Source organism: Xiphias gladius, chromosome 3, assembly GCF_016859285.1.
Source record: "Xiphias gladius isolate SHS-SW01 ecotype Sanya breed wild chromosome 3, ASM1685928v1, whole genome shotgun sequence".
Lineage (NCBI taxonomy): Eukaryota > Metazoa > Chordata > Actinopteri > Istiophoriformes > Xiphiidae > Xiphias > Xiphias gladius.
In genome coordinates, this window is record NC_053402.1 from 20,025,323 (window position 1) to 20,051,724 (window position 26,402).

General features: G+C 43.2%; 1 protein-coding gene across 1 annotated transcript; it reads left to right on the forward strand.

The window, feature by feature from the left end:
• The first annotated feature begins 1,657 nt into the window (after window positions 1–1,657).
• mrc2 (mannose receptor, C type 2) lies at window positions 1,658–26,402 on the forward strand. The gene is made up of 29 exons (XM_040123681.1): window positions 1,658–1,799; window positions 7,228–7,623; window positions 9,363–9,536; window positions 9,707–9,871; window positions 10,282–10,395; window positions 10,673–10,816; window positions 10,928–11,119; window positions 12,030–12,184; window positions 12,340–12,444; window positions 15,837–15,952; window positions 16,165–16,313; window positions 17,700–17,917; window positions 18,382–18,524; window positions 18,636–18,732; window positions 18,844–18,973; window positions 19,154–19,186; window positions 19,315–19,481; window positions 19,820–19,988; window positions 20,075–20,217; window positions 20,444–20,552; window positions 20,917–21,083; window positions 21,172–21,280; window positions 21,399–21,637; window positions 21,764–21,926; window positions 22,133–22,282; window positions 22,552–22,665; window positions 23,190–23,369; window positions 23,770–23,793; window positions 23,933–26,402. Exons 1-29 carry the CDS (start codon window positions 1,673–1,675, stop codon window positions 24,151–24,153), a joined length of 4,413 nt encoding a protein of 1,470 aa, XP_039979615.1. The 5' UTR covers window positions 1,658–1,672; the 3' UTR covers window positions 24,154–26,402.

Below are 26,402 nucleotides of genomic sequence, written 5' to 3' on the forward strand. Positions count from 1 at the left end.
TAACAGGACAATTATGGGATTTTATGGGACATGACTTGAACTTTAGAGCAGATGTTATACAGGTTTTGTCCATATAAATAAGAGTCATACAGCATATACAAAATAGGAGTTTCTAGAGCAAGAAACAAAACTGATGCCTTGTAAATGCAAAGAGTAGCATGTTAGGTACATTGGAAATGTCTTCGTTGTAGTCTGTGGCCAAATAAATACACCAGAATTCAAAACAAAACAGAAAAAAGTCTAAAGAGGAAAGCGGAGATTAAAATTTGTGCAAAGAAAGACCAAGCTTGCCTTAGAATTAATATTCTAATTCTTATTTCTCCAGGAATTAGAATATGCTTTTGAATTATGTTATGAATGAGCGCTAAGATTACAAAAACACAGTTTTTTATTTTAATGTACTTTTTTAAACGTTCATTTTTTTAAGTTTTCATTTTTCCAGTCCAGCTATTTTTGGGCTTAATTCGGATTTGCTGCGTGGCTAACCTGCTCCGGGGCAGGTAAACTTGAGAGGATCACATCAAAACCTGTCAACAGCCCAACCACTGGCCGGTCAGGTCTTTGGAAACCCGGAGTCGTCATGTCTACAGGATCCTGACAGGGGAACAGAGTACTAACTTTACAATGAAGAGCAATAGATGTTTTTGTAGCTCAGGAGAATCGCTTTGCCCTTCCGGCCTTATGTGTCCACCCTGGTTTTAGTTCATGACACTAAATATAGGTTTTGATGAGGATTACAGCTGCGTTTTAATCGCGCAAAGATTCTGTAATCCCGCCCAGGATCCCTGACAGTGTCGATGCTTTTAAACTCTTATTCCATGACTGCAGCTCAGGATAACAACTTTGTAATTGGAAATTAAAAAAAAAAAAAAAAGAACTGCACCACCTGTTGTCCTTTATTAGTAAGCGAATCCACGCATGGTTAATGATTGGTCACGGTTTTGACTGCAGCATTTCATATCACCACATTGACCTGATCAGGAACCAACTAGGCTACTTTTCCTCTGCTCTCTCTGCTCGGGCTGCACGAGCCGCGTCACATTGAATTGACCCTTTCCATGTGCATCACATCGGTTATAGCTCGTTCATCATCAGACAAAAAGAAAGAAATGCTCACTCTATAATAATTCCCGCACTTATTTAGCCTTAGCCTTACTTTAAACCTTTGGAAATACTGTCTGCTGTTTTTCCACAGCCTCTTAATTTCTTCTAGTTTTGTGATTATACAGCACTGTTTACTTTTCGGCGTTGCTCAATTGTCGCTTTCACTTCTTCCAGGGCGGCCGACGTTGAACTCGCTCCCCTGGTGCGGGCCTCCGGAGGTCCCCGTACCTCATGTTGGGAACCATGCAAACACTGACACACACGTCCACACGCGTACACACACACACACACACTGTTGATGCTGCTCCATTCATTTCAGTCTCATCTGACTGAGAGGCAGACGGAGCTCTAGCGGTCAAACTCGCCACCGGCTCTGCATCATCCGTCCTCAGAGTAAAACACTCGCGCAGTTTCTTCTCCGGCTTCATTTTTTTTTTTTTTTTTTTCTTCCTCTTTTGGTTTTTTTTTTTTTTTTTTTCGCACGCTTGTGAGCGCGTGTGTGTTGTGAGTGTGTGTGTGTGTGTGTGTGTGCGCGCGCACGTGCGTGTGTTGTAGCCTAGTCTTGAGCATGCGAGGCAACGACCGTCACCGAATAAAGGAATCAAGGGGAACATGGAAAAATCGGCAACTTATGTTTTACAAATGCACTTTATATTTATTCATCTTTAGTCTGGAACTGAAGAGGAGCGTTTCGGGTGAGAAAAAAAAAAAATCTCAACTCCTGCTTCATTTCATTCACGTAAAAGTGGAAAAAAACCGGGGCAGACGTTGAACCTATTGTGCATGCTTTTTTTGGTTTTTTTGTTTTGGCATCGACCTCTGGTCAGAGAACGCACTAGACAGCAATCACTGAAAGCTGATTTCTGCTTATTCCGGATTTGTTTGCTTCGGTATGCCACGAACCAGAAGTCCGAGCAGTGAGTGGAACCAGATGTGGAGAAAAACGGGGGGGCGGCGGGTGGGGGGCTGCAGGCTTAGTTTCTCTATTGTGATTTGTCTTTATGCATAAAGTTGATCTCGAGCCGCAAAGCAACGCTTTTTCGGCTTTTTTGCTCCATTTCTGCGCCGGGTGTTTTTTTGTTTTGTTTGTTTTTGTTTTGTTTTTTTAGGCAGGAGCGTAAAACTGACGTGGAGTGACGCCTCACTGGGCAACCTGAGGGCAGATCTGACCTTTACATCCTGTTACAGGCTGCAATTAACACATTCAGTCCCGCTCTGAACAGCCACCGCACTATTACATGTTATGGCGTGCTGTGGGGGGGGGGGGGTAAAACCACCCAAACAAGATCAGACTAGATATTTAGCCTATAGAACCTTTTGTTTTTATTACTATGAAACGGATGACCTTCTTGTTTCACGAGCACGTAATTATTTCTCTCCCCTGTTTTTGCTCGTCAGCCTGACGTCAGAGTCCCCAAACTTCACTCTCCCCTCAGTAACTTCTTTTTCTGCTGCAGCGTGGGTGAATGAGACTATGAAGCGGACTCCAACGCGGATTAAGTTGCAGGAGAAAGAACATATGCAGTCAGTATCTAATAATTCAATTGGGATTATTGTGAAATCTGGTTCACGTCTGGCCATCATAACACAGGCAGCTATAGAGAAGTGGTTAACCACCTGTTATCTAATGGATTTCATATGACTGAAAAGGGTTTCAAATGACCAAATAGATTTTTTTCTGGTATCATCACATGAGGCACAGCACACCAAGCAGCTATTTAATATGTTAATTTACGTTTGATCTCAAAGTTTGATTTAAATATTGAGATTATGTGGGTTTACACTCTCACCCTTTGCACCCTCATCCCCTAAGATTATACACCTAGATACAGATCCGAAATAATCTGGGGCTCTTTCTGCCGAGGGCCAGTTTCTTCACTTTAGAATGACTCGCACCCATCTGCAGTCAAACTCCCATGCTGCTGAAGCTGAGAATCTCTCCTCAATCACTCTGAGACCGAAAGGGATGAGATGCGAAAGGATATAAGGGGTTTTTTTTTGATTTGTTCTATGAAATGTTCTCTCTGGATTTGTTATGTTGATTGTTTTTCTTTTCCAACCCACCAGAGTTCAACAGTGAGAAATATTTTTTGACCTGGAAAAAGCTCAGCACGTAGTCATGATCTTTCTTGCACTGTGTAATATAAAAAGAATCCAGGCTCTCCTTGTGCCGCACCATGTATCTTCACCTCGATATCTTTTGTAGCCAACAATGGAGCGAAGGTGAACTGTGACAATGACGAAACCCAGGACAATTTATAGGAAATACAGATATTTTCCATTACTGGCAGAGCTGCAATATGGTAGAGTTTTATTTTTGAGCATGAGAGTTAAAATTAAAATGCTGTGGGATGACACTGCGTCTCCAGCAGCTCCGGATCAGTGGTGTCCTTAAGTGCCCAGACAGTGAATTGTTCATTATTTCACACTGCTCTCACTGAGCACTGCTCCTTTATCAGCTGAATTGCACGTAACTCTGGCCTTAATTATGATGTCAACTTAAACCTGCACTGTGATAAGTCGTTATCCCCATTATACTGCGCATTAGCGTGGGAGTGATGGAAAGTTTCGACAGTGTGCACTTATTCTCACTCTGGTTTTTTTTTCTAAATTTGAGACACACTTTCCCAAAGGTTCCAGTTAGCTCTGCTTGTGATTGTGGCTGCAGAACGCAAATATGCCCTTTTCTCCCATCGTCCCTCTCTCATGCTTCTTGGATGAGGTAGAACTCAGCCACAGTTTGGGTTGCCTCAGAGGCCAGACCACCATAAAAAACCAAAGAAACAAACACAGCAGGCTGGAATTTCCTGGCTATTTGTTGGTTACCATTTTGTCACTCTGACCGGTTAGAGAAACCGTTGTTTTTTTTGTCAGACATCTGTCAAAATATTAAAAGGTCCTTTCGCTCATCCTTCAGTTTAGATCTTTAGATTAGATTTACAGTTAGTATATAAAGCGTATAAATGGAAAAATTATATGGCAGCAGCAACGAGTCACACTCATCCACCAAAGAGTGTGATATTGAGAAGTTTGTCGTACTACTACATCTTTTAGCAAAAACTTGCCATTGACTAGTTACCTGCATTCCTAAGTATTGTCCTCAAACCGCGTCCAACAGATGACTGTATAGAGGAGGTGGAGGTTCTGGGAATATCTGCCCCTCTTGGCGAGTATCGCCGGTTGTTCTTGGCCGCTGGTTTCAACCTCTTTCTTCAGCAGGAAACTGTCTTCAGCGTTGAAAAAAAGGGGTGACAGGCCGAAGAGGAGGATGAGATCACAGCAGGAGAGCTGTTGTGGCTTAGCTTTCACAGGGCTCAATGGCTTAAAGTTAATCTGGAATTCTGCACTCTCTTTGATTGCCCGGGAGTTTTTCTCACATCAAACATCCCGTTGTGTCCCATCCAGACTGGAATTAAAACTTCTTTTTGAATTTGCCTCTTGCTGTCTGGAACTTCAGCGTCAGGTTGTCTAGTAGTTCGGTAGCTTTCGCCAGGAACTTCTCGTATTGACAACGTATTAATACTGAGTTTATATTCAGTGAGGTGAATTCAGCACACGATGTAATGCTGATTTTTACTGCGGTGGTTCTGGTGTGAAAATCTACCTCTTGTGGTCTGTTTCCCAAAATGGCTTTAATTTCCATTGTGAAAATGACAAAATGGCATCAGATTGATTTATTGGCATTTACGCCCCGCATTGGGAACAAGTCAGCATTGTGAATCTCTACCTAATCAAGAATCCACATGGTTTGGACTTGCAGAGAGAAGCGTCACTAGATCCAGAGCTAAGATTACAGCATATCAACATTTCATTCGTTGTATGCAGTCATGCCACTGTAATCGCTGTTATAGAAGGTTTTATATGAACTGCATTGAGGGCCCAATGCAAAATATCCTGTATGTTTTTAAGAGCTGAAACGATTACTGATGAATCGATTAGTAAATCGACTAGGTTTTTCTTTGTGTTCTATGATAGTAAATGAAATATGTGTCAGGTTTTGATAGGTGAACAGACAAAACGAGTATATAAGTCAACTTTGGCTTTGGGAAATTGCGATGGACATTTTTCACCATTTCCAGACAATGAATTAGTTAATCGAGAAAATAGTAGGATTATAATGAAGGGAATTGTTAGTTGCAGCTAGTTTTTTAATCAACTGTTCGTACTGTGAAGAAAACTTGAGAAGGAACTGATGTGGCAGAGCTCAGTGATGTTTTTTGCCTTTAAACGTTTGACTCAATGGATACACCAGGCAGTGATTTTCCACAGGTCTTTGCTTGCATTTTTTTTTATATTTCATCCAGCTCTGGATTATGTTGCATCAACAGAAGTGACTAGAATAACAGCCTCATGGAAAGATAGTTTTATCATAGGAGGGACTGAGATGTTTTGTGTTAATCGGAGCAGTGTTTCGATACAGTATAAGTTTATACTTTTCTGTAGCTCTCTGGTAGGACTGAAAGGATTTGGTGTCCCTGTCAGGCAACACACTCGCTCTGGTTTGATTCTTTCATGAATAAAACAATTAACTGGCAGTAAACAAGCTCAAGAGCCGGCTTTTACTGTAAAATGGATGGCTTTATAAAAAGAACAAGGTGGTGATTATATCTGATTATACACAGAGCACTTTCAAACTGATTCTGAACCGCTCTGCCAATGCGCTCTGTTACTACATTTGCTACCAACCAAATGAGCTAACACTGATTCTGAGAAACCCAACCACAGAGCCTGAGTGCAAGAAGAGGGGTGTGTCGATCGTCTCCTCCAGATTACAGGGTTTTTTTTATGGGGCTCTTGGTGAGACTCCATTGTCTCTGTGTCCATAAAAGCAGCACAGGAGGCTTAGAGTGTTTTAGCTGAGAGGTAGGGAGCGAGGGGATTGCTGCAGACTGAGCGGGCTGAAGTGCCCACATATGAGATTCGTGTTTTTCAACCAAATGCCCAGTGATCTTTCCCACCTACCCCACTTCCTGGCCTCTCACAGGAGCCCGCCCAGTAGGAATGCTGAGAGTCTTACTGTCTCTCCTCTGAATGTCAGGTCTGAGAGAAGAGATTTGTGTTTATTTTGAGGACGTGTTTTTCAAAGTAGTTTTAATTTAGAGTCACTCCCACACTCCTGACATGTATTTCTTTGTCCTTCTTTCTCCCACGTTCACACAATACCACACACCAGTACATTCACAGTCCTTTCTTCTCGGTTACCAAAATCTAAATCCTTCTAGAAAAAGAAAAGAAAAAGAAGAGTGAGGGAAAACCGCATATTTTCTTTGGAGAAAGGGTGTTGGGTTTTTTTTTCCCGAAATTCCAGTCATTGTGCCTGGCGTCCAGCCACTGCTCTAGATATGTTAAATTCAACCCCCTTCTTCAGTAACTCTTTATTTTTCGTTAAGATTTTATGTATTTTGGATACTGGAGTGTACTTTATCTATATACTGGATATAGATTAAAATACTTTAAGGCTCTGTGGGTAACACCTTGCAGGCAGATATAGCTACTCAGAGAATCATACTGTAGTAATGCCTATAAAGACAGCAGTCATCCATTTTACCCCTGAGGATCATTACAGTTTCATCAGATCAATCCAATTCAGACTTGTTTGCACATTCAGTGGCGTGAGTCAAATGTATGTACAAGTCACTCTACAGATTCCCAAGATAAGTATCACTATATATTGAATCCCCAAATCCACCGGCTGCCGCTCTGTCCACAGTCAACACGAACTGTAGTGAACGAGGAGGGAGGCTATTCCAGGTTAAACCTTCGAATGGGGGGAATTCTTGAGACCGGGTGCACGTCGAAATACTTGGACCGTGATTGCTGACCTTGCATTAAAAACACGTGCAACCACTTTTTACTTTTTTCATTGCATATCATTTCAGTTGGTTCCTGCTGAGACCTCTGTCATATAGTGCGTATACGGGATTTTAGGATTATTACAGGATTATTAAAGGATTAATACCACTGAAGTGTATTACGCAGGGGTGACTCAAACTAGTTCTAACCCATTAATGGAGATATTGATCCAGTCCCTGACCTCTTCTCTTGCTACACTAGCTGCTAACCTGGGATCCTGTTTTCATCAGCATTATCGACTGATGCCAGTGTTTCCCTCTCTCTGCACAGCGCCGCTGGACTCTGATGATTTTGCTTTCTTCCATGAGGGCGCCCAGGGGTGCCTGGGGGTGCGGGATCACTCCCTCATCCTGTCAGCATCCTGTAAGGAAGACAACCAGCGCTGGAAGTGGGTGACCCGGGGACGCCTGTTCAACCTGGGCTCCTCGCTTTGCCTCTTCGTGACCACCGGCAACCTCACCTCTAAGTCTCCTCTGCGTGTGTACACCTGTGACCCCGAGCCCCCCAGAGTACGTTGGACCTGGAACTGTGGCCAGGTGCTGGAGAACCTCAACAACTACCTTCCCTCCCCCTCAATTTGGAACTCCTCCTCAACGCCCCCCCCTTCCAAGCTCAAATGGACTCTGCATGGTGGCGTGCAGGACCTGTGTTCTAAAGTGCATCGCGGTAAGCATAAGGAAAGTAGCTCTGAGTCGCATCGGCAAGCCTTCGTCAGATCAGTGTACGCGCTTTACCACTTTGATCCAAACTGCTTTTCAAAATAACTACAACTCCAGATTTGCATTGAAGTACCTTCACGTTTCAAACCATTAACCCTCAGCAACATTAACATACAACAACATAGTATGACCTGCCTGGCTAATTGAGTCGGTAGATTATTTTTTGTGATCTTTTTTTTTTTAATTGAAATTTGAACAGGAAAATAGGAATTGGATTGCATTCATTTATCCAACGATTGAGGAACATTAATAATAAAATAAGATAAAACAATTCAAGAATAAGTAAGAATGTTAACAAATAAATGAAATAATATACCAAAACACAGTAAAATCCACAAAAAATAGATCACCGATATTGCACCCATTTGAAGAGTCTGCAAATCCCTCTCAGTTAAATGGACTCATCTGCCCAGCTGTAGTGACCCAGTGACCTGCTCTTTCACTGTATGTTTCGCTGCCTCTGTGCAGCAGACAGACTTTTACTGCTGTGGATGCCACAGCTGTAGCTGATCAAATGGATACAGGGAAATGTTGCTTTTGGGGGAATCTTTTTAGGACAAGTGGCTGGCTGCCAGTCAGAAAGCCAAGGAAAACACTACGGGTGTTTGTAAACTCCAGTAAACATCAGAGCTGTCCTTTGCCTTGAGTATATTTGTATTTATATATAGTTTTCAGTCCAGATTTAATCTAACCATGGTTGTTTGCAGCTAAGTTTAATTTCCACATTCAGTTTCATTCTTGCCGGGATCAAATGTCACGTTTGTTCGTTGAAAAGCTCTCTTGTGATGCTCAGTCAGCTGCACGAATCTATAGTTACCAGGCTCTGCTTGACTGCAATTAAAAACCGCATCTGCCATAAATGTAAGACCCGAAAATCTCCTTTTACTTTTTTCTTTATCCTTCCTCTCCTAAGTCTCTTACTTTTTCGTGGCAAGGGGATTGGGTGGATTGAGATTTTTAACTTTCAAGTGTCGATCTTCACAAGTTTCCTTGTGAAGTCAACTTGCTGCAGGAGAGGAATACCTCTGACATTAGTCAGCCGGGGAGCAGCTCCACTGCAGCCAGCCAGCCAGCCAGCGGTGGAGCAGAGAGGGAAGTCGGGGAGGGAGCTTCAGAAATCGTTCCTCCTTCGATTAACATGTCTGCCCTACTTTCCATTGGCCTAACTTGTTTTGGTAACACTACAGATCCAGCCTCTCTCTCTCTCTCTCTCTCTCTCTCTCTCTCACTTTCCCTTTTCTTCACATCCTACTATACTAGTGAAAAAGTAGAGACTCCTGCAGAATGGCAACCTCAGGGTATTTTGTCAAGTCAGATGTAGATTATTAGTTAAACTAGTTTAAATGCTGCATGTAATCACACAAAGATGCTGCTTTGGAATATAAATATCCCTAGCTGTTGATTCTGTTTTCCCATTAAGTTCATTATAAAAGATAGTTTTCCAAATAACCTGCCTGTTTTTATTTCTTTCCTCTTCCTTTTCCTGACCAATATTTGATTTTACTTTTTTGACTAGAACATCATGCTCTGTTTTCACCCTTTGTTTGAGTATACAAGTCGCTGAGAAAACAGATAAGGTAATTCAGTTCAGCACAGTCTGCAGCCATAACTTTGGACAAAACACACAAGGCCCATCTCTGCTGCATCATGCAGGGATGTGAAGTCTCCCCTCTCTTTGCTCCTCAGAGATCTACACAATCCAGGGGAACTCTCGTGGCCGTCCGTGCTACCTGCCCTTCCTCTATGACGGCCAATGGTTCCACAGCTGCACTAGCATCGGACGTGAGGATGGTCACCTTTGGTGTGCCACCACCTATGACTATGGCAAGGACGAGCGTTGGGGGTTTTGTCCTGTCAAAAGTGAGTTACCACTTTTCAAGTTCAGGGAATGTACTTCGACATCTCTCAGCTGACTGAAACTCGACGAGCTTCACCACAATCTTCCTGTTACTCAACTGCTCACTTATCTCATTTCCTCCTGCTTTACCCTCTAGTCTAACTGGCTTCTTATCTTTTCCCCTGACTGTCAGGCAAGGGCTGTGAGACATTCTGGGATACTGACCCACTGACAGACAGCTGTTACCAGTTTAACTTCCAGGCTACGCTGTCATGGAGTGAGGCTCGGATGAGTTGCCAGCAGCAGGGGGCAGACCTGCTTAGCATCACCAAGCTGCATGAGCAGACCTACATCAATGGTAAACTCAACGTACATTTATTTGAAGAGGTGTCCACTCTGGTTGAAGCTACTTGTTTGAAATAAACTTAAATAGATATGTTTTTTTCTCTCTGAAAATAAAAAATAGCAGTTTATCCGGATACAGTACATCAGCAAATAAATCCTCAGAAAGCACAAATCAATCAACAATGAGGAGTTAAACACTTAACTACTGATTCCAGACTACTATACCAAAAAGGAAACAAATAGGGTTATTTGGATTTTCATCTTTGTCTCGTACCCTTAGCACTCATCTCAGAATCAGTGACTATGATAACCTAACCACATTATTGAATGTTTCCTTGTACTGTATCACAAAAAGTTCACAAAAGTACACAGAGAAAACAGATGGTATTTGCCCATGTCATAGGTATTGTCCTGCTGTTTTAGGTTTACTGACTGGCTACAGTGCTGCTTTGTGGATTGGCCTCAATGACCTGGACATCAATGGAGGCTGGCAGTGGGCCGACTCCTCACCGCTTAAATATCTCAACTGGGAGCAAGGTTAGCCTGTAAAACCAAAACAACCTGTTCTGCCTTTTTTAAGCTTTGAGCGTGATATTTTTTAAACACTTATTTCCCACAGAAGGCTGAATGAGCACGCGCTCTCATTTTTAGCAACACGCTGCTCTGAGTTCAAACACACACTTGGCGGCCTTCCAATGCTACTACAGTCTTTCACTGTTGAAGCACTGGAGTACTTGGGAGTTAGGTCCCTTGAACAAGGGCACCAATGGCGTTTGGGATGTTCTGTAGAGATATTTCTTACTCTCTACCTCAGACCAGCCAAACCACGCTGAGGAGGAGAACTGCGGTGTGATCAGAACTGAGTCATCAGGTCGTTGGCAAAACCGCGATTGTTCTGTTGCTCTGCCATATGTCTGTAAGAAGAGGCCCAATGCCACCATGGACCCCTTCACTACTGGTTAGTGTATAAGCACTTGCGTTAGTCCATTAAAGTCAAATACAGCAGTTAGAGTCCTGCTAATGAGCCAAAGTCCAGAATTCACTGGGTTTTAACTTTTCGCTCCCACAGATTCGTGGGCAGACGATAAGAAATATGAGTGTGATGTGGGCTGGCAGGCCTTCCAGGCTGGCTGCTACAAGGTGACTTCAGACAAGACTGACTGGGATACAGCTCAGAAAACCTGTCAGAAGATGGAAGCCAACCTGGTCAGCATCCACACCCTACCTGAGCTGGAGTTCATCATGCTCAACTTGAAGAAAGGTGATTTTTTTTTTCATTTTTTTATAGTACTTGCCTTTCCCCACTGAATTGCATTGCTCTCAGGAGCCAAACATGAAATGAATCTTCACAAATCATATTGATTCTTCACTTTGTCTTCATTTATTCACTGTTTCTGAAAGGTCCAATTTGTGTTTCAACCGTACACTAGATTTCTGTAACCTGTTTTCAGAGTGTTATGCCTGTGCTGCAGGGGATCCCACTAGTCGTTGAATTAAAGGAATAAAATGTACATTTTGACTGATATATTGTAGACAGGGGAAGTCAGGGATTTTAATATTTTAGAATAAAAAATAATATCACGCTGAACAGACTACAGAAAGAAAGCACAGGCGTGCATGTAACTGATATTGAAGTCCAGTGGATTAACCAAGAGTTCACGCACTCAAATCCATCACAACACTTTTTAAATGTTATTTTTCAGTTTTTATTTGAAACAAAGTGAACAAAACACACCAATAATTCAGCTTTGCAATCTCAAAAAATAGACTTAAAAAAGCTTCCTGATGGATTTGGATATATTTTCTGGTAAAAAAAATTTAAATAAATAAATAAATAGAAAACAAATATTAAATGTATTAAATGATGGTTTCCAGCTGTTTTCCTACATTACATCATATGCCCATATCTTCGAATCAAGCTCAAACGTAGTGGAAACCAGACAGTTCAGCCCTTTTTTTCCCTTCCTTTCCTGAGCTGAAAAAGAGCGAAGAGTGAGGAATCAGATTTTTAGGTCATGGAAGTGCTCCGACTTAATCATTGAACCTCATGGAAAATGTGAAAACTTCATATGAAGGTCATAGTTGGAAACCCTGATCCTATTTTTTAAGGCTACTTCTTTCCTCCATTATTGGCTTCCCAACCCAGCTGTCTCGTCTGTGTCTTCTTTCAGACGTTGACCAAATGTGGATTGGGCTCCATGACACTGACATGCAAATGGACTTCCAATGGACCGACCACACGCCCGTCATCTTCACTTACTGGCACCCCTTTGAACCCAATAACTTCCGCAACACCCAAGAAGATTGCGTCTCCATCTGGGGGCCTGTGAGTGACCTCCTCTATCCTCACACTGACCCCCGAAGCCTGGGGCCTTAATTGCTTCACAGCAAAAGACTCTCACTGTCACTGATTCTCCTCCGTTTGTATATATTTAACAGCTGTACTCTCTCCTTCTGTTTGTGTCTCGCTTACATGTGCAGGAGGGCCGCTGGGATGACAGCCCTTGTAATATGATCCTGCCTTCCATCTGTAAGAAACCAGGAACAAAGACTGATGGAAAGCCACAGCACCAAGACTGCAAACAAGTATTACTCTTTTTCTCTCTTTGCATGTGGTGCTACATACTTCACTTTTCCCTTGATATTTTACGCCACACAGATTCCATTCACATCCCCTGCGACATTTCGGTGCTCTTATTCCAGCTGCTGACAGTCTGTAGTGTTACAGGGAGCATAATTATTATTCTAAATATATCAGCCATTCTTTCACCTTTGACCCCTTTTCCTCGATATCCCCTCTATCTCTCATCCTTCCACTGGTCCACCAGTCAACCCCCAGTCTGTAACTGTAATATAAATAACTCCCTTGAGACTTGGAGGGTTATCAGGCACACCAGACAAACTCAGCTCTAGACACACACACTCTCCTTTGGCTTAAAACATACTTTTCCAAGGCTGTAAAAATCTAAACACAAAATACATTATATTTTTTAAGACAATCAAATTGGAACTAGATGCTTGTATCTTCATTCAACAAGTGTATATAGTACATGCAACATCAATATCAATATCATATCGTGCCCACCACTTGGAGCCACATGGTGAACTTAGACACATCTGGAAGATCGATCTACATCTGTCTCTGATTTCACACTTCATAATTTTCTCCATTAAAGACCATACAGCCTCTCATACCCGACTTGTCCCTATCTGACCATTGCTGCAAATGTTCACTGTCCAAGTGCTACATTTACAGGGTTTTTGTAGTAATGTGTCCCATAGGGGGATTATCAAAGTGAGAAAATAAATCATAGTGTACGTCTGTATTTCTCTGTTTCCTTCAGCAGAGATATATATTGCGTGTGTGTTGATTTTCAGATGCAAATGATCTGAAGTCGAGGGTCGCGCTGGGTCTCAGCTGTTACATTTAACAAGCATCTCCGTATGGACGGACCATTTGTTGGGTGTAATGAATCTTTACCCCTCTCCCGGGGGAGTGAGGCATCATGGGTGGTAATGTGATAGGGGTCATTTGGCACGCACAAGCTGCACGGCCCCGTGGCAGTGGCGCTTTGTTTTGACCAGATGATTTCACTGCACGCAACATGTGAAACAACAATGACAGAAAGTCCACTGACCGTTCCAGCAACATTACACCACATGAGCCCCAAACCATTTACCCCGTCCAGCACATTGAGCTCATTTCTCAAAAAATGGAATGGATTGCTCATTGCTGTAATGCCGTCATTTTTGCTTACTCAGTGGAGCAGCAACTCCCTTCATTGTTTTTTTTTTTCTGCTTTCTACTTCCAAAGATAGTGATTTTATTAAGAGGTTAACTCAGTGGTTTTGTATGTGAATAGACAGCAAGATTAGAAAGCACTGATTGCTAATGTCAGCGGCAGCCGGTTGTGTAAGCAGCTGCTCGGGCACCTCAGCCGCAAGGGGGGCCCTAAAATCATTGAAAATGGGACTCTCTGGATTCCTGTGTTCATTTTTGTGATTCTTTACCTGTTTAAAGATACAGTTCCTGAATATTGCGCCAGATGTCCTCAAAGATTGGGATTATATTTTTGGATTGGAAATCAAAATTTTTCTGAGGGACTTTCCAGAAGAAAGCCAATGTTGTTTTGCTACTTAGGGCTACAAAAAACCTTAGGCTGATGCTGTCTATTGTTCTTGCGTGATATAATCAAAGAACCGGGAACTTCAGTATATATTGCTTGCTTTCAAATGTTTCTGACAAAAGCAAATTTAGGGGAATGTGCTTCAATATAATATTTGCATGGTTAAGCTTCAATATGATTTATCAGGGTGAAAACAGAAGTAAATTATTTTCGTGACAGATAGCAGTCACATGGTGTAATATCCCACAACATTAGCAAACACAAGAAAAAATACTTTTATTATTGTTACATGTTATGGGAGTAAACTAACAGTCAACATTAGATGCCTGCTGTTTTGACTGTAGGACACTAGAAAAAAAGGTTAGGAAATAGTGACAAAATTATAAGGAGATGTGATTTTCGACAGATGTAAACTCTCCAGCAAGTGCATTCTTTGAGGTTTCTCTCTGGATGCCAAACGTGGTTGTCCAAAGAGCCTGAGGTTGAGCTTATTCCCGCAAAGCTGTGTACAAACCGTCTCTTACTTTTATTCTCGCGCAATATCTCACCCCTTGTGAACTTCTGCGCGTTGGCTGCGCTCCGCGTCTGTACACGTCCACGACGGCAGCACATGAGCTGGCAGGAGGGAGTGGGGCCAGGGAAGAGTTATTTCTGCATGCGTAGACTTGTTCTTTTATTCAGCATATCGGCCTGTATAAGTGGACTTATCTTCTGTTTTGACTGACAAAATAATTTGTTTTCCAAGAGACCGTTTATGTTCTTTACCTCCACAGAGGAGGATATGTTTTAGGTCGTGTTTGTTTGTCTGTCTCGTAGTTAGTAGGATACATTTTTAAAAAGTAATTAACAGATGTGAGTGAAATTTAGTGGAAGTTCAAGTTCAAAGGAAATAAGCGATTACTGTTTGAAGTGGAATGAATAGCCCCGCCGCCCAAAAAAGTTCCATGTCATTTGACACTCTATTTTCCTTTAACTGTTCCAATATGTTGTTGGCCTATAAATTGCCACAGTTCCTTACTTTTACTAAGTAAGTGGTGCTACTGAAACATGATCAGTTTACTGTAAATGCCCCTAACTCAGTAGTCGTGAGTCTGAAACACTTGAAATTTAGCACTATCCTTCCATATGTAAACCATGATCCAAAAAACAGCATGTTTGCCTTCCTCCGTGCGTATTTTGATGCACATAGAGATCCCGATTTCAAATGATTGAATAAGCAATATTGAAGAGTTGCTCAGTTTTGGTAGAAGATGGGTTTATTTTTATTTTTTAGGGTTTTTTTTTAAATTTCATTTTCCATATCCTACTACTCTCCTCTCCTCTCCTCTCCTCTACTACTCTCCTCTCCTCTCCTCCTCTCCTCTCCTCTACTACTCTCCTCTCTCCTCTCCTCTCCTCCTCTCCTCTCCTCTCCTCTACTACTCTCCTCTCCTCTCCTCTCTCCTCTCCTCTCCTCTCCTCTCCTCTCCTCTCATCTCCTCTCCTCTACTACTCTCCTCTCCTCTCCTCTCCTCTCCCTCCTCTCCTCTCCTCTCCTCTCCTCTGCTACTCTCCTCTCCTCTCTCCTCTCCTCCTCTCCTCTCCTCTCTCCTCTCCTCTCCTCTACCTCTCCTCTCCCCTCCTCTCCTCTCCTCTACTACTCTCCTCTCCTCTCCTCTCCTCTACTCCTCTCCTCTCCTCCTCCTCTCTCCTCCTCTCCTCTCCTCTCCTCTCCTCCTCCTCTTCCTCTTTTACCTCCTCCTCTCCCTCTCCCTCCTCTCCTCTCCTACTCTCCTCTCCTCTCCTCTCCTCTACTACTCTCCTCTCCCCTCCTCTCCTCTCCTCTACTACTCTCCTCTCCTCTCCTCTCAGGGCTGGAAATGGCACAGTCCAGCGTGTTACTGGGTGGGAGAAGATCAGCTCACATTTGATGAGGCCAGGAAATCCTGCGAGGACCATGGAGCCACCCTTGTTACCATTACCAATAGGTGCGCACAGCAATGTACACATACCTTCACAAACGCGCACACACACACACACACACACACACACACACACACACACACACACACACACACACACACACACACACACACACACACACACACACACACACACACTCCCTTGCAGCAGTTAAAAGTTTTGTTGTTTGCTGTTTTGTCAGTGCTGCCTTCTTAAAAGCCCCTTTAAATCTTCAAAGGTTTGAGCAGGCCTTCGCCAACAGCCTGTTGTACGGTCGCTCCGGAGACTCCTTCTGGATCGGGCTCCATGACCAGAGCAGCCCCGGCTCTTTCCAATGGCTCAGCGGGGATGGAGTGTCCTACACCAACTGGAACCGAGACCAGCCAGGTAGGTCACAACATGTCATGTTGAAATGAGTTTGTGAATGACTCGAAGAATTAATTCCAGTCCAGTAACTTGTCAAACCGGACAACTGGGAAATACCTTATTGGTCAAAAACAGATTGTCATATTGTTTGTGGTTGAGCAGTTTTGCTGTCAGTTTTAAGGATGTAAATCATTTGATGTTCAAGAGAAATCGAATTTCATTGTAACTTGCTAAAAGATGTATTAATACCAGGTGGATCTATTTTACCTGTGAACATGTTTGTACAGCTACGTTGGTCTACCTGACTCAGCTCTAGTCTTTTATATCTGCTGTAGTATTTTCATTGTTTTTTATTCATTGGTTGATACATTATCTTCCCTACCCAGTGCTTATTCATTTCTTTATCCCTGTTGCTATTATCAGGTCACTTCCCCGAGGGGATTATTAAAGTTTCATCTAATCTGTAGCTGGAGATTTTCAGTTGCCCAAATCACGAGGTCCATTCTGAAGCTGAGCCAGTTTTGCATTTAATCTACAAAGAATAAGATGGATTGTTCCCAGGTGTGTTTTTCCCCTTTTGCCAAAATACAGATTCAGAGCTACACCCTGATATCCTGATTTGGCAACTGTGGCACCTATGGCAACTTCGATTACCTGACAATTCACCTGTCTAGAAAATAATCAGCAGCAGTTGAAACCAGTCAGGGTATATTCTGATTTTAATTGGGTTGGCTGGATAAAGGCTGTAAATTTTCAACTTTTTCTGAAGTTTTACGTCACATGACGATATTTTTTCTATTGGCGCTTGTTAGCGCTCATAAGGCTTTATTCATATCCCCCAAAATCCAACACCTGAGGTTGCACCTGAGGCTGAGTAGTGGCAGAAAGACTCACTATAACCCGAGGAACTTTACTGGGAAGCCGGTGACTGTATCATGAGGTTTCAACATAGTATTTCTATTCGATACAGAGAGTACCACGTAGACACCTATGCAAGTGTTTGGAAATGTATTTAGAAAAAAAAAATGCTTACTGATGTAAACAAGTACAAAAGAAAAGCTACTGAGTTCCTACAGGCAGCATTTTATAAATCTCGTGAGTAAATGTTTTTTTAGAATTAAACAAGTCACTTAACAGACCACCTTCTACTGGTGTACATCCAATTTTTGGAAAATATGATCCATTATGACGATCCAAAAGAGACTAGAGGAATAGAGCCTGGCAGACAGTGTTTACAGGAAATGTTGCCCTTTATTTGACTAAAGTTTAATGCAGGATCGAAGGCTCATAGTTATCCTATAAGACACATTTCTTTTTTTCCACATCATTCCTCTATTTCCACACGTTTCATCGGTGCAGCCTCTTCCTCTCTCCACTCACCTACGTTTCACCGTGTATCTATTTCAGCCAGCGTCCGCGGCGGCTGTGTTTCCATGGCGTCAGGCTTCGCAACAGGTCTGTGGGAGGTGAAGGAGTGTGCGTCATCGAAGGCGAAATTCATCTGCCGACAGAACCAGGACACGTCTCTGAGCCCCGAGCCCCCCGTCCCTCAGCCAACCCCGAGTCTCAGCGGCTCCTGCCCCAGTGGCTGGAAGAGCAACAGTAACCTGCGCTACTGTTACAAGGTTCGTCCCAGAAATGTTTCAAACCATCAGAACTCTGCTGGAAGTGTCTTTTAAGTTCGGTCACACTTTACTTTTCATTACTTTGCTGTCCTGTGAAAACCATGTATCTCCTTGTGTCAACTTTCCGTGTCTAAAGAGCCCTGTTTTGTTGTTGTAGTGATTTTTTTTTTCTCGAAATAATCAGTGGGTACATTCATGTTTTATTTGGCTTAAGTTGAAGTAGGAGAATTTCCTCACCACTAAGAATCTGACCGAGCATTTAGTGCCAACTTTTTGTTCCTGACAGTCTTTTTTCTGTCTAGCACTGTGGACACAATTTGGTCAGTACACAACAAGCACTAAGGCTATACGCTTAACTGTATGTAGCAATGGTAAATTTTATTTCTTATGGTAAGAACAGCAGTAATAGTAACGCAAGGACTGCTTGTTTTACACCATTTGTAATCTTTACTACCTGTGTGCAGGTGTTTCATTTCTCCCAGCTGGAGCAGAAGCTGAGCTGGCTGCAGGCTCACCTGCTCTGCCAGAGACATGGAGCCGACCTGCTAAGCATCAGCGGCGCCGAAGAGGAGCAGTTCGTTCTACAGGTCCTCCATGAGACCTTTGGGTAGGTGTGCACCTCGGAGCAGCTGACACATGATGATGAAGTTGATGACAATGACGACGATGATGATGATGATGATGATGATGATGATGATGATGATGATGTGGTCCACAGCGAATCTGAGGATCATGAGCAGCATTGGTTTTGGATTGGGCTGAACCGCAGGAACCCCACGGACGGCGACAGTTGGAAGTGGAGTGATGGACTGGCCGTGAGTAATAACAACGATTCCTGGTCCAAACAGTCGCAAATTACCTGTGTACCAACAGATCATGAATAAAAAATGCTTGAAACAGAATCGGTTTATCTTTCTGTGTCTCAGTTCACATACGAGAACTTTGGCCGCTACTATTACAACATTCGGCAGTGTGCCGCAGCCGACTTGGGCACGATGACCTGGCTGGCCATGCACTGTGACTCTGAGTTAGACTGGATCTGCAAGATCCCCAGAGGTACAACTGCAGTGGACCTCTTCTTTGGGCCTCTTTAAAAAATGTCTTTGATTTGGATGGGTATTTAGGTCCTGGACATGTTTAAATTCTACAGCTGAAATATTGTTTTTCCACCTGCATCTCATATTGGGGGCATTTGTATGGCATTAATACACCTTTCCCTTGTTTATGTGTTTTTAGGTAGAGTTGAGAAGGAACCAGAAGTCGCAGAAGGTCAGTCTTATTATCTTAGCTTTCAATTTTACCTCTCATCACAGTGAAATGTGAGTGTGGAGTGTTTATTTGAAAACTATTATGTCTCACCAAGGTTTTTCCTTCTTCTCTTATGTCTCATCTGTCAGGATCCAGTTCACCAGAGTGGATTGGCTTCCAAGAGGCTGAGTATAAATTTTATGACCACCGCACCACTTGGGACCAGGCCCAGAGGATTTGCTCCTGGTTTGATTCCTCGCTGGCCTCCGTCCACTCAGCCGAGGAAGAGGCTTTCCTGGCCAACACTTTACGGAAGGCATGGGATACTTTATCAAAATGTTCATCGTACTTTAAAGGGGTTGATTTAATCCAAAAATGCAATTGATTATGATGGCCTTGGCAAGCAGTCCATCTTAAACCGTGAGATATACCTAACAAGCACAAACCTGTGTGTGAAAGTCACCACTAATTATGGTGTCTATATTCTGCATAGTAACCACACTGTGTAACTACAGTTTAGGATCATATAGCTGTGTATTTACAGTTACCCTGTGGTATAAATCTGCCATATTCCTTTTCTGTACACAAGCCTTGTATGTTTAAAGGTCACTGTACCCTCGACACGCTTTTTCACAGTTTGTCTCTCACGTTTAGATGGTGAAAGTGGAGGGTGACAACTGGTGGGTGGGGCTTCACACCTACGAAAACGACGGCCGTTTCCGCTGGACCGACCACTCTGTGCTCAATTACGTGTCCTGGGCTCTTGGGAGGCCGCATCCACTCAGCCGAGATCGCAAATGTGTCCAAATGTCCGCCAGCAAAGGTGAAAACAGCCGGGATAAGATACCTCAAGAGACCAAATCAAATACAGTGCACTTACATGAGCTCGTGTCGTTTTCCTCCAAACAGCGGACTGGGCTGATCAAAAATGCCATTCTGACCTGCCTTACATCTGTAAGAGAGTGAATGTCACAGGGACCATTCCTCCAACTCCATCATCCCCCCACCCACCCTCAGGCTGTCCTGATGGATGGGCTTCCTATCAGCATAAGGTAGCGCAACACACCTGGATTTCATAGTATATTTACCATGTTAGTTGTGTAAAGGATGAAGAATGTCCAGAATGCGCTGAATACATATACAGTTACAATCAGGCAGTGAAATATAACAATTTAACAGTAAGTACTTAACGGTCATATCATGCACCTGTTACTGTCCTAACTCAACCTGGCCAGACCTAACCTGGGCAGTCTTTTTTTTGTGCTGCTGCGTCTGTAGTGCTTCAGGGTGTTTGATCAGTCATACCGGGTCACATGGTCTGCATCCAAGTTGAAATGCGAGACACAGGGAGGTGTACTGGCAGTGGTGTCCAGTCATTTGGAGCAAGGTAATTATGGCAGAGTGCAGCTGGCACACAGTCACAAACAGTGGGGTGGTGGAGGGCAGATCCATTTTAAGTTTGTGTAGTTACTTTTCTACTTGAATGTAGTTTGCCTTTTTTTAAGTCTCAATTATTTTCAGAACGTAAATTTGTATTATCTGTCACTGTGAGCAGCATCAAATTGGTGTGGTGTGCTACATTTTAATAATCCAGTCATTTTATTTTCGAAGGGATTGATTTATCACCAGTTGATGGGTGGTTTAGATTTTCATGTTTGTACTCACCCGTCCTTATAACTGTTGAGAAGCTTCTCATACAAGTCGCCCCATGCACATGCACCCTGTCATGCAATCGCTTCCCCTCCTCGCAGCCTTTGTCACCACCCTGCTGAACAACGCCAGTATTGCCCTTTGGGTGGGTTTGACCTCAGACTCCAGAGGTCATTTCCAGTGGGCCAAGGCTGGCCTGCTCAGCTACACCAACTGGGCCCCTGGGGAGCCACTCGACAACAGCGGACCACACCACAACAAGACCCGGGTACTCACAACACCCACCGATCACCGCTAATGTCATGGTGTTGTCCCCGATCTGTTCCTGTGCTGATGATTTCACTGTCACCTCTCAGGGAAACTGTGTGGTGATGATTCATGGGAACCCACGGAAGAACACCGGCATGTGGGCTTCCCGAGCCTGTGAGATGGAAAGTAACGGCTTCATTTGCCAAAGGCATCAAGGTGTGACATTCAATTACAACCACAGCAATGTGTCCTTTAAAAGTGGAGAGCACTTGCACAACAAACAGAAGTGTGTTGACTTACAGTAACTCTTGTCTGTTCTTTGCTGTTTCTTCAGACCAAGGTCTCCCTCCAGCACCCGCCCTGATTCCTGCCTCCCTATCAAAGCCTTTTGAGCTCGGTGGGGTGACGTACCGGGTGGTAGAGAAGCAACTGGACTGGGCCGGCGCTCTGCACCTGTGCGAATCTCTGAATGGGACCCTGGCCGCCGTGAGAGATCCCTATCAGCAGGCTTACCTCACACTGATGATCAACAGCCTGCGCCGGCCAGCCTGGATTGCCCTCTACAACTTCGGAGTGAGGCCACTAACTTACAGAATAGCGTGCTTTAATTCATCACTAGAGTCACACACAAGCACAACAGTGTTTTCCAGGCTACAGGAGACTGGCAGTGATTTGAAACTTATTGCTCCATGCTTTCAGGGACGGAGCTTCACCTGGCTGGGTGAGGAAGAAGTGTCATATTCAAACTGGAAAGTCGGGGAGCCCAATCAGATGGCTGGATGTGGTCACATGACCACTACTGGGCAGTGGACTGTGACTCCCTGTGATGCTAAACTGGAGGCTGCTGTCTGTCAAATTAGTGGTATGTGTGTGTAATATAACAACAATATACAGCAGTTTACATGGTGCCCGTAACAAATCACCGGGCCATAGACATGCAGAGTGCTGTGGTGTTTAGTGACCGAACATCTTGTAAAAACCTAAACTTAGCATTAATGTTCCCTGATAGTATTTCATTGTTGAATTAGACTACAATATGTCGATCCCTGTTCTTTTTCTCCCTGCCAGATGAGCCTGTTGTTCACCAGTGGATCTACCCTGGCAAGTGCCCCCACTCTCTGGGAGAGTGGGCGTGGGTGCCTTTCAGAAACCACTGTTACGCCTTCAACCTGCAAACTCTCAAACTGCAGCAGGATGCGCGCATGTCCTGTAAAAAAGGTAGGGAAGAGTTGCAGAGGCTCCCCCACGCCTTCCCTAGTCAGATTCTGCTCAGACTCCTGCTGTGCTGCCCACACAGCTCATGAAACCGAATTGAATACCAATTAAGCGCATCACTTCTGACCTTTTCCGCTGCAAACATGATTGATCAAATGCATCAATAAGTCTAATTTTAGAAGTGTTTCATTGGGCCTGCTGTTAAATCTCCCTACATGATCAATTCTCTTTTGTTCCATCCCTGTCTGTTTCTTTCTTTTGCTCTCTTCTAGTGGGAGCAGAACTTCTCTCTATCTTGGATGAGACGGAGAATGGATTTGTTTTGGAACACATCCAGAGCTATGCGGAACAGGCACACGGAGCTTGGCTGGGCATCACCGTGAAAGGTCCAGTTTCAGACAGTCCCTTCCATCTCTCTAAACAGCGGCAGACTTATTAACCTTCAGCTTTTCAAAAATTTAAATTCAAGCTTATTAATTTTATGCTACTTTCAGCCAAATTATCTTGCTCTGCTATCAAATAATTTTCCTAATTTAATATGTCTTACTTGCTTAATTAAGAAGTCTTTCATAGAATAATCATGAAAGAATTCATTAAGTAGATTAAACCTGAATAAGACTGTTTCTCTCATGTCAAATAAGTGGGATAAAGAAAGGAGCGTTACCTTGGAAAATTTAATTTATTTAAATAACATTGTTATTACTCATTTAGATAATTTGAGTGAAATGCCCTGAAACATGCTTGGTAAGGTAATGGGAAGAACTAAATCTTAATCTCTGATTGGAAACCTCTATGACTCAGCAGAGAACGTGGTATGATGAATTAGCTCACTTTAAGATAAAACTTGACACTTGAGACTGTTTACTTCTCTGAGTGTGTGTGTGTGTGTGTGCCTGTGCTCCTGCTGCAGGTAGAGGTCTAGTGTGGAGTGAGGACACAGAGATGTCATACACCAACTGGGAAGCACATGATCTTGCCTTCTCTGTTCTGTCTCCAAACTCCTGCTTCTGGATCCAGAGCAACAGTGGCCTGTGGAAACCGGGCTCCTGCAGAAATCGCACACATGGAGTCATCTGCAAGCGGCCACGCAGTAAGCACACACAAGACCGCTTTAGCCGCGGGCAAGTCATTTGAGTTGAATCTGCTGAGTTTGGGTGCAAACTAGTCAGCGACAGGAATACAGGAAATTAAATTGTTTTTCAAGGTTTCATAGATGATGAAAACATTCATCGAGGATGATGATCAGGAGCCTGTACAACGTCATTTAAAATCAAACCAATTAATAAACTGAACATTGGCTTGTCATTTAAAAGAGGTTCGGATACTACACATTAGTGATAGATAGTGATAGAAAATAAATGAACAATGAGGCAGTCACAGAAAAACATATCTTTCAAAGTGACATGCTGGGAAATCACCCAAAAGGACAATTAAAATTATTGCTAAAAAAACTAGAGCAGTCAATGAACTATCCTTTCTTCCATTCGCAGGTGCTGAAACCTCACCTGTAGCATGTAAGTATGGATATCGCCCGCCATGTTAATGTCTGCGCTTGAAACCTAACATATATATCTGTTACTATGCTGTGTTTACCGGAAAATGAATTAGCAGTATGTATGCTGATCCAGATTTCCATCCTCTGTCTGTGCCTAGTGGACGGCGACCATCTGCCCACTCTGATCGTTGTCATAGTGACGGGCCTGGTGCTGGTGGTGCTGATCGTCGGTGTGATCTACCTGTACCGTCGGCGAACTGTTGGCCTGCGGGGTTCCTACGAAGGCGCCCGCTACAGCCGCACCAACTCCAGCCTTGCCGAGCAGGCCGAGAAGAACATCCTGGTGTCCGACATGGAGCTGAACGAGCAGCCAGAGTAGCGGAACTGCACCTGGATCGACTAACTGACCAACCCACGACTGGACCCGACCCGACACAGGAGAGGCTGATTTCAGTGTGCTGACTCAGAAACACGTTGTGGCATTTATGTTTTTTGTTTTCTCCTTTGAAACCAAAAAAGATTTTTAAAGCGCTGAAGGGCTGTGTAGAGCGCAGCAGCTTTTTAGTTTTTAAATTGAATCCCCCACGTCTTCAATCCTTTTTGCCAAGACTTCAACAAACAGTTCCAGCAGTTTCTCTCCAGACAAATCAGATCATTCCACATGTACAGTCTTTCCCCAAAAGCATGAATGAAGGCCAAAAATTGGTCTACTGAGAGTTTAGTTTTATCACAGCTGGAAAGGTTCAACATAAAATTAGTTTTATGAAATGACTCCTCATTGTCTTCCCGGGTGCCAAAGTAAATTTTTGCTTGGCATATATTACCTTTCTTGTTCCCATTTTGATTGAAAGACTTGTAAAGCAAAAAAAAAAGGACTATCACAGCCAGGATTCGACCCTTAACTAAAACCATTTGTCTCTGTCCTCGAAATGCACAGTCAGTCTTCTTCAGGACCAAATTCGTTTTTCAATTTTGTAATTTTCTTTGCCATGACAGTATTTACCTGAACATGAGGTGTGTTTTTTGATTGTTTTATTGCGTTCGTGTCCTTCCCATTGGTTTGTCATTATCTGTGCAGCTGCAGAGAACTATTACTGATGATGCATGTGTGGGTATTGTGAGCCTGCCTCTCTCCTCCTTTCTGATCTGACACGTCAGCACCAGCTGTCAGACGACCAGTGGAGGAAGAAGTCCAAATGTGAATGTGTGGAAGGTGACAGGGACCGGTGACCTCAAACCGTCTGAGGGCAGTACACTAAAATTGTGCACATAACTAGAACTTAGTATTGAAAGCTGGTCTTTAAATAGACTACATTGTCTTTTTGGTACAGCAGGACTTAAGGTTGTCATCAAACGATTAGACTTTCAGCTTCTAAGGCTCTTTGTACATTTTTTGCACTTTCTACTATTATCTTGATCTGAATCCATCTAAGTCATCCGCTTGCCTTTAGTCATTATCCTTAAGACATAGTTGCTGCTCTGTGATTCTTAACTTTTGTTTGTTTTGGCTCTTCATGTCACCATCTGGAGCCGATTCAGCATTTTTTAAAGATAGTAACTTTCTTTGTATGTGCCATGAAAAAGGGTTTGCAATTTGATATTTGTCTGATTCATCATTTTTATCACTACGATATTTTTCTCTCATTTTTGTCTTTTTAGTGATGCAGGTTTCATTATGTGTTTTGACTTAAGTACAACTGGTAAGGACAATTGGAAACTTTCCTACTTTGATGGGATAATTGCCAACACTTGAACCTCTCAATGCCCCAACTAAGGAAAACATCCCTTATGTGATGTTTTCATCCCTCTTAAGATTTCACATTGGTGCATCATAATGACCAGATTTCATTTGCCTCCTCAAACAGTTTTCTTTTTCCCTCAGCTCTTGCCTCTGAATACATTTCTGTCCTGCTCAGAGGAATGCTTTGGAGCCATTTCAGTCTGAGGCTTTTGGTGTTTCACTGAGCTGCTGTGAAAAAAAACAGCTTTCTTTGCTCTGTGAGTTGGACTAAGATAGAGGGGGAAGGTAGGAGGAGACGGAGTAAATAGGACTGCGTGTGTGTGTGTGTGTGTGTGTGTGGTTGTGTGTGTGTGGTTGTGTGTGTGTGTGTGTGTGAGAGAGAGAGAGAGAGAGAGAGAGAGACTTTGTGTGCAGTCTCCAGCTGTGGAATGTTGAGTCGGCAAGAAGAGCTAAGTGGCACGTCTGGAACCAATCAGAGAAGGAGGGCTCAGGGACTTGAAGGGTCAGAGCAAAGATTGAAAAAAAAGAAAACCATATGAAGGAGAAAAGAGAAAAAAGGAGGAGTGTAAGGAGGAGTTGGGGATGTAAGAAGAGCGGAAAGCCTGGAAGGAAGAGTGCGAAGGCTGCAGTGGTTTGTCCTAGGCTTACCCTGGCCTCTGCTGGTGGTTAACTGTACAGGTCTGCCTCAATGTGCTGGAGATGTGAACTAATTGAGGTGTTGATGTGAAGGTGTGACGGCCCTTTGTTTGTTCCCCAGTGAGATCATGTCTGCGATGCAGGCTGGCTCATGTCCCTGTGAAGATTACCTGAAGCACCTGTTCAACTTTTTTTTTTTTAAGTTTTTTGTGTCATTTTTATATGAAATGAATAAAGTTTATGTTCTCAAA